Source organism: Phocoena phocoena, chromosome 2 (genome assembly GCF_963924675.1).
Source record: "Phocoena phocoena chromosome 2, mPhoPho1.1, whole genome shotgun sequence".
Classification (NCBI taxonomy): Eukaryota; Metazoa; Chordata; class Mammalia; order Artiodactyla; family Phocoenidae; genus Phocoena; species Phocoena phocoena.
This window is the reverse complement of record NC_089220.1, coordinates 74,180,647-74,192,912: the sequence shown is the minus strand read 5'-3', so window position 1 is coordinate 74,192,912 and position 12,266 is coordinate 74,180,647. Positions and strand designations below refer to the sequence as shown.

The window sequence follows — 12,266 nt, the reverse complement described above, 5'->3', positions numbered from 1 at the left end:
GCCTTACTTATTTCTGGCTTTCCTCTCTTGACCATCTCTCTCCAAAGCTCCTCCACCATGCTTGTGTTATTTTGTCAATATTTGAGTGTTGTTGAGTAAATCTATAGCTCCTGCCAAGAGGTCCGATGTGAACTACTACAAGGGCCAAAGCTGCAGCCCCCCACCTGTCCTCCCTGGGGTGCCAGAAGTAGAGAGCTGGAGGGGGGCAGTATTCATTCCTGAGGCCTCAACTGACCTTTCCAAAGAGAAGCCTGCCTCATCCATGAAGGAACTCTCCTATCCCTCTTACGTCTCAGCCTGATTCTTCTGCCATTCTGAGTGGACAACCTTGGAACCTTCTCAGAACTAAAAAACTGGGGTTAACATAATGGTGTGGGGGGGGACATTCTTTGCTTCACAGATGCCTGCCTATCTCACTGGAGGTGGACAAACAAGGCTTTTGCACTCCACTAGCCCCCATGTCAGAACTGGGTGAACTCCAAACTTCAAGGCTTTTAGGCATCTCTTCCACCTGTGTAGGGCACTTAGGCGCTCACCATTTAAACACGTGTGGCTTGGCTACCACCTCCTGTGAGAGGCTCTTGTGTTAGCACATTCTGTGAGGCTTCGCAGAAGCTGCTTATTGGCACGTCAGGAGGAGAAGTAAACTCTGAAAATTGACATTAATAGATGTTCAAAGATGTTCTGACCGAGCTCTTAGGACACCCTTTGCTTTCTCTGCTCATGCTGTGCTTTCACATCCTCTTTCCCCTGCCTGGATACCCTCCTTCCCTGCCTGTCTGGATAATTCCTACCTTCCCTGTAATTACTCTGGGAAGCCTTTCTTAACACCTCCTGCCCAAATTCCACACCGGCCAGAGGCGGGAGGGGCCTCTCCCCTGCCTCCTAGCTTGTCACCCTCTGCTGTAACTGTAGCTCCGAGGCTCCCCCTCCACATCCCACAGTCCCTCAAGCCTGTTTCCCACCCATCTTGGTATCCACGGCACTCAGCACAGCCCAGAGGGCCTACTCACCAGTTTGTGGGTGAAGGAACAGAGCTTAACCCCATGATTTAGCTTTTGAAGATGCCGGTCGGGGGTGAAGTGACGTAAGAGAACAGAGCTCGTTAGTGATGGACAAGGACTAGAGTTTACAGGACTACTGACTTCCAGGGGGCGGGGGGCGTTGGGAGGGCTGGGTTTTATGCTTTTACACACTAGGGCTGTGGCTGGAGCTACCCCTTGCAAGGGAGGCCTCCAAACTCTGGAGCCAAACCAACTCTGCTACTTTGTATCAGTGTAACTTGGGCCCAATGCCTCAGTGTTCCCACTTGCAAAAGGGGGGTGACTGTACTTCACCTGCTAGGGTTGTTACGAGAAAGTGAAGATTTGTAAAGTGCCAAGAACAGTGTCTAGACCATGGTAAATACTAAGTCAAGAGGATGTATTCCACAGACACTTTCAACTCAGTGAGGAATTATTCTGCTTTTACCAACATGTGTTAGAGGACATACTAAGAGGAATTTATTCTTTTTCTAAGACAAACCCAGTCTTTTTCTCCAAGTGTCAGAGTCTTTTTGTTTTTGTTTTTTCTCCTGGCTGGGCCGGCCCAGTCTGGGGAAAACCCTCCCGGTCAGGGCTTGCCCAAGGGACTGGAGGTCTGTGAGGCTCTCTTTAGGTTTTCTGGGCCCCATCCTCCACCTCTCTTAATGCTTCGCTGCCCCCTTGTGGCCTTACTGGGATAGGGCGTGCCCCTGCCGGGGTAGGGGTTCATCCTAACTTCACACCAGCTTGCAGAACTTCAGACCTTCTAGCAGAAGCAGCACAAGAAACACCTCGTGTTCCTTTGGCTGGAATACCTCTTTCCTGCCTTTGCCAGGCAAATCCTTCCTCATCTTTCGAGATCCAGCTGAGAGGTTTATCTGCCTGTGGAGACTTTTCTTTACTCCCCCCAGGCAGAGTTTGCATATCCTCTGATCTCCTAGAGCATTTCTTTCACATCTTTGAAGTAGCACTTATTACATTCTCCTGACATTTTTTTAAAATAAATTGATTTATTTGATTTTTGGTTGTGTTGGGTCTTCGTTGCTGTGAGCGAGCTTTCTCTAGTTGCAGCGAGTGGGGGCTACTCTTCCTTGCGGTGCGTGGGCTTCTAATTGCTGTGGCTTCTCTTGTTGCGGAGCACAGGCTCTAGGCACGCAGACTGCAGTAGTTGCCGCACGTGGGCTCAGTAGTTGTGGCTCACAGGCTCTAGAGCGCAGGCTCAGTAGTTGTGGTGCATGGGCTTAGTTGCTCTGCGGCATGTGGGATCTTCCTCGACCAGGACTCGAACCCGTGTCCCCTGCATTAGGAGGTGGATTCTTTTTTTTTTTTTTTTTTGTGGTACGTGGGCCTCTCACTGTTATGGCCTCTTCCGTTGTGGAGCACAGGCTCCGGACGTGCAGGCTCAGTGGCCATGGCTCACAGACCTAGCTGCTCTGCGGCATGTGGGATCTTCCCGGACCGGGGCATGAACCCATGTCCTCTGCATCGGCAGGCGGACTCTCAACCACTGTGCCACGAGGGAAGCCCGCGAGGTGGATTCTTAACCACTACGCCACCAGGGAAGTCCCTGACATTTATTTTTTGTGCTTGTTTCCCTACCAGACCATGGGCAGGGGCTGAGTCTGATTCATCTCTGCCTCTCAGAAGAAATATGAAGTAGGTACAGAGGGATAACGGAGGTGAGAAGATGGAGAAGGGTGCAATGAGGCAAGGAGAGGGGGAGGATAACAATGATGGTATGGAGCCCAGACATTGTTCCAAGCACTTTAGACTCAGGTAATTCTTTTGACAACCTTATGAGGTAGGTGTTATTATTAGCCCATTTTTACAAGCGAGGCAACATGGGCAGGCAGTATACGTGGGATTTGAGCCCACGTCGATAGGCTCCTGGGCACAGGCTTTAACCCACCATGCAATAGTGCTTTTCAAGTGCCCGGTGTGGAGGAGAAATAAAGTGCTGAGGGGAGCAGGATGAGAAAGATGAGGATGAAGAGTGAGAATGGGGTAAGGAGAGGATGAAGGTGTTAAGAGATGCTGGGGTTTGAGAGGATGAGGATGGAGATGAGAAAGAGGATGTGGAGGTAGGAAACTAGGGATTAGGGAAGAGGATGTTAATGGGGGGCGTGGAGTGAATGAGAGGATGTGGGATGTGAGACAGGGGTTGTGGACAGAGGATGGGGCTGAGCAAGGCAGTCATCCAGGTGGTGTCATCATCCATATGGATGCTCCATCCAGCGTGGCCACTTCCCAGTTCTTTCACCCTCTCATCTCTTACATGCTTCTCATCCACCTTAGCAGGCCAGCCCCAGGGTCAGACCCAGGCCTTATCATCACCAGAAACTGCAGTAACTATGAAATAACTGAATCAAACATCCCACTCTCTGATATGATCTCCTTTCCTTATGGTTTGTTTGCTCAAGCCGGCTCACTGCTGCTGTTCTACAAGCTCATTGAAGAACCACTGGCCCTTCCTGTCTCTTCACCTCTCCTTATCCGCCCTAAGTTCCAGGTTCTCCACGAAATCCCTCCCCTTCCCTGTCTGTCCCGTCCATCCTGCCTCCCTGGGTGAGCCCCATGCCCAGATGAACCCAACATCTGTCTTGTCCATACTAGCTCCCGAGCAGCTAAGGACCACTGAAGGAAGTCCCTCCAGAGGACAGACTGTTGTCGCCTAAAATTGTCATCTTAGACTTCGACTGGCGGCTTCCAAGCCAGAAATCTCAGCTCCCGATTCCACTCTCAGAAGCTGGGATTTTACACCTTTAAGCCTTTCTCAGAGCTTCCTGCTCAGTCACTTGCAGTCACCTCTTCTTTCATGGTAAAAATAGAAGCCATGAGACGGGAACAGCCTCAGCGGGCTACAGACCTGTTTGTATCTACGTCTGCTGCATCTCTTCTTTTTCACCTTAGGAGAGAGGAAATGTCTTCTTCCTTTGGAAGGTGTTTCCTCCCTCTGATGCTCTGCATCCCTTTGAGCGAGATCTGGCCTCAGCCCCTCTCTGACCTCACCTCTCCCCCTCAGTCTAGTCCGCCCGCAACCCCAGCCTCTGTCAATGGCCGGGAAGGACCTGCTTGGGGCCTAGGCAGAGCTGCTGTCTCTGCTGGGAAGCCCCACTTTCTGCCAGACTGACTCCTACTCACCTTTGAGACATCTGCTTACATGTTACTTCCTCAAAGAGCCTTTCCTGACCCTCACATTTAAATCAGGTTCCCTTATTAATCTCTGTCACAGTCACTCTTTACTTCTGCCCCATAGCACGGCCTGCAATTTAGAATGATCTATTTATTTGTGGTGGTATGTTTTCTGTCCCCCTCATGAATTTGTAAGCCCTGCAAGGGCAGGGACTGTCCTCCTTGCTTATCCTGTAGCTCCTATAACAAGCAAGGTGCCTGGAGCAGGGGTTATTAAGTATTTTTATAGCAAATGAATGAATAAATGAGTGTGATGAGAAGGCAGGAGGGAGGTGAGGGAGGAGGGAGGGTGAGGACGGAAGATGGAATCGAGGAGGGTAGATGGAGAGTGAGGGGAAAGGATGGTGCTGAGGGCAGTGTGCCAAGGTGAGGCTGGAGATGAAGGGGAGGAGGTGAGAGAGGACCAGGAAGAAGGGGTCCTCACCCTGAGTCTGGTTAAGGCTTCCAGACCCTGAGTGGGCTGCCCTGGAGCTCTGTCTCTTGGCCATGTTGCTTGCAAGGTTTGAAGGCAGGGCCGGTGGGCGGGGCTAGACTTTATCTTGGGGCGCAGCCCTAACCTCAGATGGTGACAGAGCTGGCGCCAGCAGGGGTTTTGCAAACCGTCCCGATTGCAGCAGGGCCAGCAGTCTCACTCAGGACGGCGGATGGGGCCTGGGCTTATCTCCCGAGTGCAGTCCTAACCTCAGACGGTGACAAAGCGGGAGCTACAGGCGTTTTGCAAACCGTCCCGATTGCAGCAGGGTTGGATGGTCTGGGCAGGGGTGACAGTGCAAGGTGTGGGGAGCAATAGGGTTTTGGACAGTTTGGGGTGAAGCTTGGCTTGTGGGGTGGGGGGATCCATGCTATGTATGGCTTGCCTCTACCTAGCTCAGATCCATGTTTCTAAAAGAGAAGGGGAGGTTACAGTGCTGCAGGGGGGATGTCTCCCTAGTCGGAAGCCTTCCTTCTCCCAAGTCCTAGGATGCTTCTGCTGCTCCCTGAAGTCAGAATTGATGGCCAGGGGCAGCCGTTTTCCTCTGAAAACACCCATAATTTCCCCATGGGGTAGTCTCAGGGGACTTCTGATGGGCCTTCTCAATGAGCTGCTCATGGATGTTTTTCTGGGGCCAAGCCAGGTCTGCTTATAGCAGCAGCTGATAGAGGCAGCCTGGAGTCCCGTGCAGGTCCGACCCTTCCCACTGCGGTGCAGCCCCGCTGAGTCCTGAGAGGAAAGGTCTGCCTACTGGGGGTGATAGGAAGTGACTGGCCTGGAGGAGGTGCACAGGCCCTCGGCCAGCCTTGGCTATTGTTGCCTCAGCATCTCCTGTACAGCCCCCTCCATCCCATAGTCCCCTCATGGCTTGGGGCAGGGTAGGGAGTGGAGGTGAAGAGGCCCCTTTCCACCCTCACAGCCCCAACCGGGATCTTGCAACACTGGGATGGGGGCCCTGGGGGCCCAGGCATGTGGCAACCCGTGGGGGTGGGGTGGGGAGGTGCGCACCGAGTAGGGGGAGCGGCTTTCACAAGTCCAAGCTGCCACCGTGGACTGACCTTGGCGGGCTCACCTTGGGCAGCTTCCTCCCTCTTGGCGGTATCTCCAACATCCTACCTTCTCCTCTTCTGCTTTCCTGGGGCCTGAGATCCTGTCTGTCAGCTCAGGACTCTCATGCTGGTCCCCTGTTTTGCCCAGGAAGGAAAAGTGGGCCCGAGCTGTGGATTGTAAAGCCAAGGGAACGCACGTGTGTGCTGTTTGGACCTTGATTTGCTGGTTTTCCAAAGTTCTCCAGACCCCGCCCTGGGCCTCGAACCTTCCCCAGGCAGGGGTAAGGCTACCCGCCCTTCCTGGGGGTGCCTTCTTCCTGCAGCCTCCGGACCCCACGGACCCTGTGGACCCTGCGGCATCTCCGCCCGGCGTGGCATGGCGAGCCTGCTCCTTAGGGACGGTCCTCCTCCCGGGAGAGGGAATGAAGAAGGTCCTGGAGGCAGGGAGGCGGTGTTCTTGCGTACCCTTCCTCCTGCTTTCCATTTCTCCAGCCTCACCCGGTTTCCTTTCTCTTTTTGGACCGGGACACCTCGAGGCCTTGGCATTTGCTCACCCCTCTGCTCTCCTTGCCCCCAGTTTGGCACATCTGCCTCCTCCTGGACACTTTTAAGGTTTCGACTTCAATGTCACCTCCTCCGAGAAGCCTTCCTTGACCACCCCAGCTAAAACAACCTCTCTGGGCTTCCCTGGTGGCACAGTGGTTAAGAATCCACCTGCCAATGCAGGGGACATGGGTTTGAGCCCTGATCCGGGAAGATCCCACGTGCCACGGAGCAATTAAGCCTGTGCGCCACAGCTACTGAAGCCCGCGTACCACAACTACGAAGCCCGCGTGCCTAGAGACCGTCCTCCGCAAAAAGAAAGCCACCGCAATGAGAAGCCCGCGCACTGCAAGGAAGAGTAGCCCCCACTCGCCGCAACCAGAGAAAGCCCGTGTGTAGCAATGAAGACCCAATGCAGCCAAAAATAAACAAATAAAACAAAACAAAGCAAACAAACAAAAAACCACCTCCCTTTCTGCTGGTTTAGTAGGTTTCCCCAAGAGGCATATTCAGAGAGGGTAATTCATGAATGTATAGAGGTGTGAATGGTCAGGCTTAAGGGACAGCTGCAGAAGTGGTAAGCTCCAGCAGTAGCAGAGAGCCATCACCACCCCCAGGCTGTGAGGGCAGCTGCAGATACTACCTGTCCTGTCCCTAGGAGTTGGGGGCTAAGCACCTGACTTCCTTCTCCTGCCACCCACAATCTCCTGCCCTGCCTGAACACAACAGGTGGAGGGGGCCTTCAGCCAAGAGTTGGGTTTGGTCACCACAGTGTTCTCAGCATCTTGCAAGGGCTTGACACAGGAAAGATGCTCAACAAATACTCGTTGAATAAGTTACCTTGGCCCAAACCAGTTGAGGTCAGGTTAAAACCTCAGGGTTAAAAGTGTGACTTCCGGCTACCTGTCATTTCCCCGGGATATGATCTGCCACAGAGGATGGAGGTGTGCCTGCCATTGGGCGTCAGGCAGGGACCAGGTGTTCTCTTCTCTCAGCTGCGGCTGTGGACCTTCTCCAGACCTGGTGCCAGACACTTGCCCTGAGGAGCCCCCAGGTGCTGTGGGCTGGGAGGAGACACGATTCAGAACTGTGGGAGAGAAGCTTGGGGCTGATGCTGAAGCAACCCAGGTCCCATCACCCAGAACCTTGAAAATAAGTCCAGGGGCAGTGGTCTTGAGCTGCGAGGAGGAAATCCGGAGGTTGAGTCACTTACCGTGCTCTGTACAAACCCCCTTTATGCAACACATTCCCCTGGGCTGAAAGGAAGGTGTGGGATTCTCCCAGGCATCCACAGAGACAGGTGCCTCTTTTTTCCCAACTCAGGTAGAATAAACCATCTAGTGAGGTTCAGATCGGTCTGCCCAAACCAGACCTGGGGCAGGGGTATCTAGAGCACAGATGTAGGGGAGATGGTGCCTGAGAGACACAGAGGCAAAGGCAGGAAAGAGACTGAGTCCTGGGTGAGGCAGGCGTGGTACACCCGGATGTCCTCAACGTGGGAAGGCTCTGACACTGGGGAGGTGGAGGTGCGGGGAGAGAGAGAGGAGAGAGAGCGGACCGGGAGGATCCAGACCCAGTCTCTCTCCCTCTCAGAAGGTTATTCCTTGGTGTCTAACACTGCTTTCTCAGCAGTGGCCTATAAGTCATTGGTGGCCTAGGAGAGACTCTAACCAGCCCATCCTGTGTCTCGTGTCCCTGACTCTGGCCCCACACTGTTCGATATGCCTCCGAGGGGAGGGTGTGAGGGCGAAGTAGAGACAGGTGTGTGTGTGGAGACAGCAAAGCTCACCTGGGTGAGCTTCCGGAGAATGTCTCTTATTCCCTCGGCTCTCAACTGCTTTATCTATTAAATGTGGCCCATACTATCTTGTTGTCTGAGGGCAAAGCCTACCAGATGATCTCTTGAGGTCTCTTCCAGCCCCTCTTGAGATCTGTGATTTTACAGAGCTAATTTTGGTTCTGCCTCTAACCCGTTGCAAGACTCTGGGTAAGTCCCTTCCCTGTCTGAGACCTCAGTTTCCTCACCTGCAAAATGAGAAGTTTAGATGAGATCTCTGAGGTCCTTTCAGTTCTAGCAAAAGGGAGTGATAACAAGTATTTGTGCTCACCGTATGCCAGGCCTTGTTTATCTATGAACGTACAGCATTACTACTGCTCCCATTTTGCAGATGAGGAAACTGAGGCACAGAGAGAAGTAACTGGCACGAGGTCACACAACTAGAAAGTAGCAGAGGGAAATTCAAACTGAGGCTGTCAAGCACTGCCCTCTTATGGCTCTCAGGCTAGAGTTCTATGAAGAAAACTGTTTTCCACATGGGGTTTCACTGCACAGGTGTGTTGTCATCCTTATTACCAATTTTCTCATATACGAACAGGTCTCAAGGCCTTTCCCAACTAATTTGTCCCCCAAGCACTCAGATTCTTTAGGGAACCGAAGGCCCAGGGAACGAGGGACAAGGGTGGGAGTGAGTGGGCTGGAGGCATGGGGGTCTGTCAGTCTGGCAGACTGAAGTTTGGGAACTGTGGAGAAGGGATTGAGTCCCGGATCAAGAGCTAAGGGATCATAAATACATCAGAGCCATCTGGAATTTTCCCTTGATCTCCTGGGGCAGGAACTCCCAGACCTATACCTCAAGGTGAGATAGAGCAGGGCTGGGGTCAGCAGGCCCAGGCAGGAGGGACTGGAGGTGCTGGGATCTCCCTGTGAGCCACAGAGCTCTGCTAGGGGAGTGTCCAGAGGCTGCTCCAGGTCCTGTGGGGTGGGGATAGAGTGGGCCGGGTGGAGGGAGAGAAGAGCAGAGGGAGAGATACAGGGCCTGGCTGTGCGGTGCACTGTGGGAGAGCTGTGGGCAGCTTGTCTGCTGAATTTCCCGAATGTTTATTTGGGCCTGGAATCAAGAGGTATGCAGGCCTAGCCTCGTGTATTCCGTACATTTGGAGTCCCCCATCTCTCTCTCACTCACACACACGCCCACTGTACAGCCCCAGCACCGTGCCATAGTGCAGTTTTATTCAGCCACAGAATCATTATGCCGGGGCCCGCCCTCCTCCTTGTCTTGCCACCCCCCCCCCCCCCCCCCGCTGCCATTTGTCCATGGTCTTTGTCTCTGACTCGGCCTGTGGGGCCTCTAGGGTGAGGGTCCCCAGGGCAGGCTGAGCCCCGGGGGCTGGTGCCCACAGTCTGCCAGGCGGGCTCAGCTGCAGCCCCCTACACCCTTGATGAGGTTGGCGGCCTCAGGGATCTGGCGGAAGAGGTTGCGAAGGGTGTCCAGCTCCTGGGTCAGCTGCTCCACGCGGCTGCGCAGACGCTCATTCTCGGCCATGTACTCTAGCACCTTCTGCTGTGTCTCCAGAATGCGCCTCTTGGCCTTGTCGCGGCTCTTACGCACCGCGATGTTGTTCCGTTCCCGCCGCAGCCGGTACTCCAGGCTGTCTTTGTTCACGGCCTTCTTGCCCTTGTGCGAGGCGCCGGCCGGTGAGGGTGCCTTGAGGAGGGGGCTGCAGGGGGGCGCGGCAGCCGCCAAAGGGGCCTGGAGGGGAAGGTACAGAGAGACAAGAGTGAGGGCTGTGGGGAAGTAGAGCAAAGGTGGGGCAGGAATCCCAGTGGTCAGAGCACACTTAGAGCGTCGGAGGGATGTGGGATTCAGAGCCAGCTCCTGGCCCCCAGTAGAACAGCCACTGCCCTGCCAGACGTACAGTGTCCTCTGCTCTGACCCAAACTCCCTTTCATGTCCCCACACTCTCTGAGGACACTTTCCTTCCATCTATCTGGAGTCTCCAGTTCTATCATCAGCAGGCATTTCCTCTTCTAGAAGCAGGAGGTGACACAGAAACGAGAGGAGGGAGCTGGTGGGCAGCAGAGAAACTGGGAAGGGGGCGTGCTGAGATCAGAGCAGGTCAACTGGTCACAGGGACTGCAGGACACATTGGTTCCGGTCACACAGTGGGGATCGACGGGGGAGTGAAATCACAGAGAAGCCAAGAGGGGTTACGACTGGGTGGCGAACACAGAGGGCTTGTGGTGGGTCGATTTCACAGAGCAACACCACACACAGACCCCATCCACACGGGCCTCCCTCCAGCCCCTGGGTGGCGGGGAGGAGAATTGAGCCACTCTTACCTTGAGGACGCGCAAGGGCTGGCTGGGTGCTGACAGGGCCGGGGGCAGGTGCATGGCCGTCTGCCCACAGTGCGCCACTTGGTACTGCAGAGGGTTGTAGCCGCTGCGGCTGGCCCCCCGGCTGCCCTCGGGCCCCCGAGGCTCCTCCTTCACAGCCACAGCCCTGGGGTCGTAGCTCCCTGGGGTGCTGTAGATGCCAGGCCCCAAGGCCTTCCTGTCGGGGCCGAAGGTATGTGGAGGGTAGGCGAAGGGCCGCGGGTCAGGCGGCAGGTAGTGGGGGAAGGCAGGGGTTCCAGGGCCCTTAAGGCCTCTGGCCTCAGGTGCCGGCTTCACAGCAAAGAGGTCAGAGAGGAGCTGTTCCTCCCCAGACTCGATGTAGGCAGACAGATCGATGGACGCCTCATGCTCACACATGTCCCCCAGCTCCCCAGGCCCCACTCGGGCCCCTGAGAACTCAAGTGGCTGCTGGCCAGCCCGGGGCTCGCACTCGTAGTATGTCCCGTGGGACATGGCCGGCCCGCCCCCTCGGCTCCCCGCCCCTGGCCGCCTTGCTCTTGGGGCACCCTTTGGGATGCTCGGCTTGCTGTCTCCCCCTGCCCTAGATCTGCCCTCTCCGATCTCCGCTGTCACCCACTCCTGTGTGGCTTCTCTCGTCCCTCCTCTGCTGTTTCCTTTTCCTTCCTCTGTAGTCAATGCCTCTTTTCTCTTCCCTTTTTTCCCCCAGCTCTCCCTGGGGTGACTCAGGGAGGGGCAGGGCGCACCGCAGAGGGAGGGATGCAGGCTTTAAAGAAATGGGGCCCCTGGCCTATTTAAGCAGTTGGGGGTACTCTGGTTAGGCTCCAAGCCAGGGTTCTGAGGTGCCCAGGAGCTGATTCTTCTGGGAATGCCTCCCCCTCCCTGTCGAGTCCAGGGGATTCCAGAATCCTCCTTGAGGGCAACACCTTACTCTGAGTATCCTCCTCCCTCCAATTCCAGAAAGTCCTGTGCAGAATGAATGCCCAGTCAGAAGGAACAGAGAAAACCCTCTTCCAGTGCTGACCCCCAGCCTGATCTGAGCTCCTCCCTGGACACGCCTCCCTCCCTCACAGTTCCCCCCTACAGTGCTGGTCTCCACCTACCCCCAGGGCCACTCAGTTCTTTTTGTAGCCCCACCTCTCCGAGCCACTCTCCTGGGTGCAAGCCACGGGGTGTTGTTTGAGGGGTTTAGGAAGTAGTGATGTCTGGGACCAAGCCATACACTAGGGCTTGTCTCATGGTGCAGAGCAGGCTCTTTTTGCTAGGTTTTTGCACAGGGTCTGTGTAACAGCCCAAGCCCTCACGAGTTTCCAGCCCGGGCTAGCTCTAGCAGCCTGCACCTGGGCAGTCAGGGATGGTGCCCTGTGCCCCAGACCCTGGCAGCCCCAGGAACTGACAGCTGCACTCCTCCGGTGGCTCCAGCGCCTGGCCTGCACTGCCAGAGCCTAGGGCTGGCGCTCTGCCCCAGCCGGGTCCTGAGGGCTCTGCCCGTTTCCTGTGCCGCAGGGCTCAGGCGCTCGCAGCAGCTCAGTTTGCTCTTTTTCCTTCTGCATGGCCGTTCTCTGACCTCTCTTGGGTCCACTTCCTCTTGTGAGGCTTGAGAAGCCTTCTCTTTTGTCATCACCTCTTCCTGGGGCTCTGTTTCAGGGTCTCCAGGAGAAACCCATGGCTTGCTCTCTGTGCTTTTAGTTTCAGATGGGGGCCCCCTCTCCCTTCCCTTTTCTCTTTCCTCTGGGAACTACCCACTCCCTCCTGTCAGAGGTACCGCTGTGGCCCTGCTTTTACCTGTTGCATTTCATCTGCAAAAGGGACTATAGGTACAGTGAGAAGGAAAGGACACATAGAAATGTGTC

At 55.2% G+C, this 12,266-nt stretch overlaps 1 protein-coding gene across 1 annotated transcript; it reads right to left on the bottom strand.

The window, feature by feature from the left end:
• Window positions 1–9,472: 9,472 nt before the first annotated feature.
• On the bottom strand, window positions 9,473–10,908 carry CEBPE (CCAAT enhancer binding protein epsilon). The gene is made up of 2 exons (XM_065872364.1): window positions 10,399–10,908; window positions 9,473–9,808 (listed from the first exon to the last, which is right to left on the bottom strand). The coding sequence occupies exons 1-2, from the start codon at window positions 10,906–10,908 to the stop codon at window positions 9,473–9,475; spliced, it is 846 nt and encodes a 281-aa protein (XP_065728436.1).
• Between the last annotated feature and the right edge of the window lie 1,358 nt (window positions 10,909–12,266).

What these genes read in the sequence shown, in the direction of transcription:
- CEBPE (XM_065872364.1), bottom strand. Translation starts at nt 10,908, where the DNA reads ATGTCCCACGGGACATACTACGAGTGCGAGCCCCGGGCTGGCCAGCAG. An exon ending in AGCCCTTGCGCGTCCTCAAG is followed by an intron (nt 9,809 to 10,398) that starts GTAAGAGTGGCT and finishes CTTCCCCTCCAG; the next exon opens with GCCCCTTTGGCGGCTGCCGC.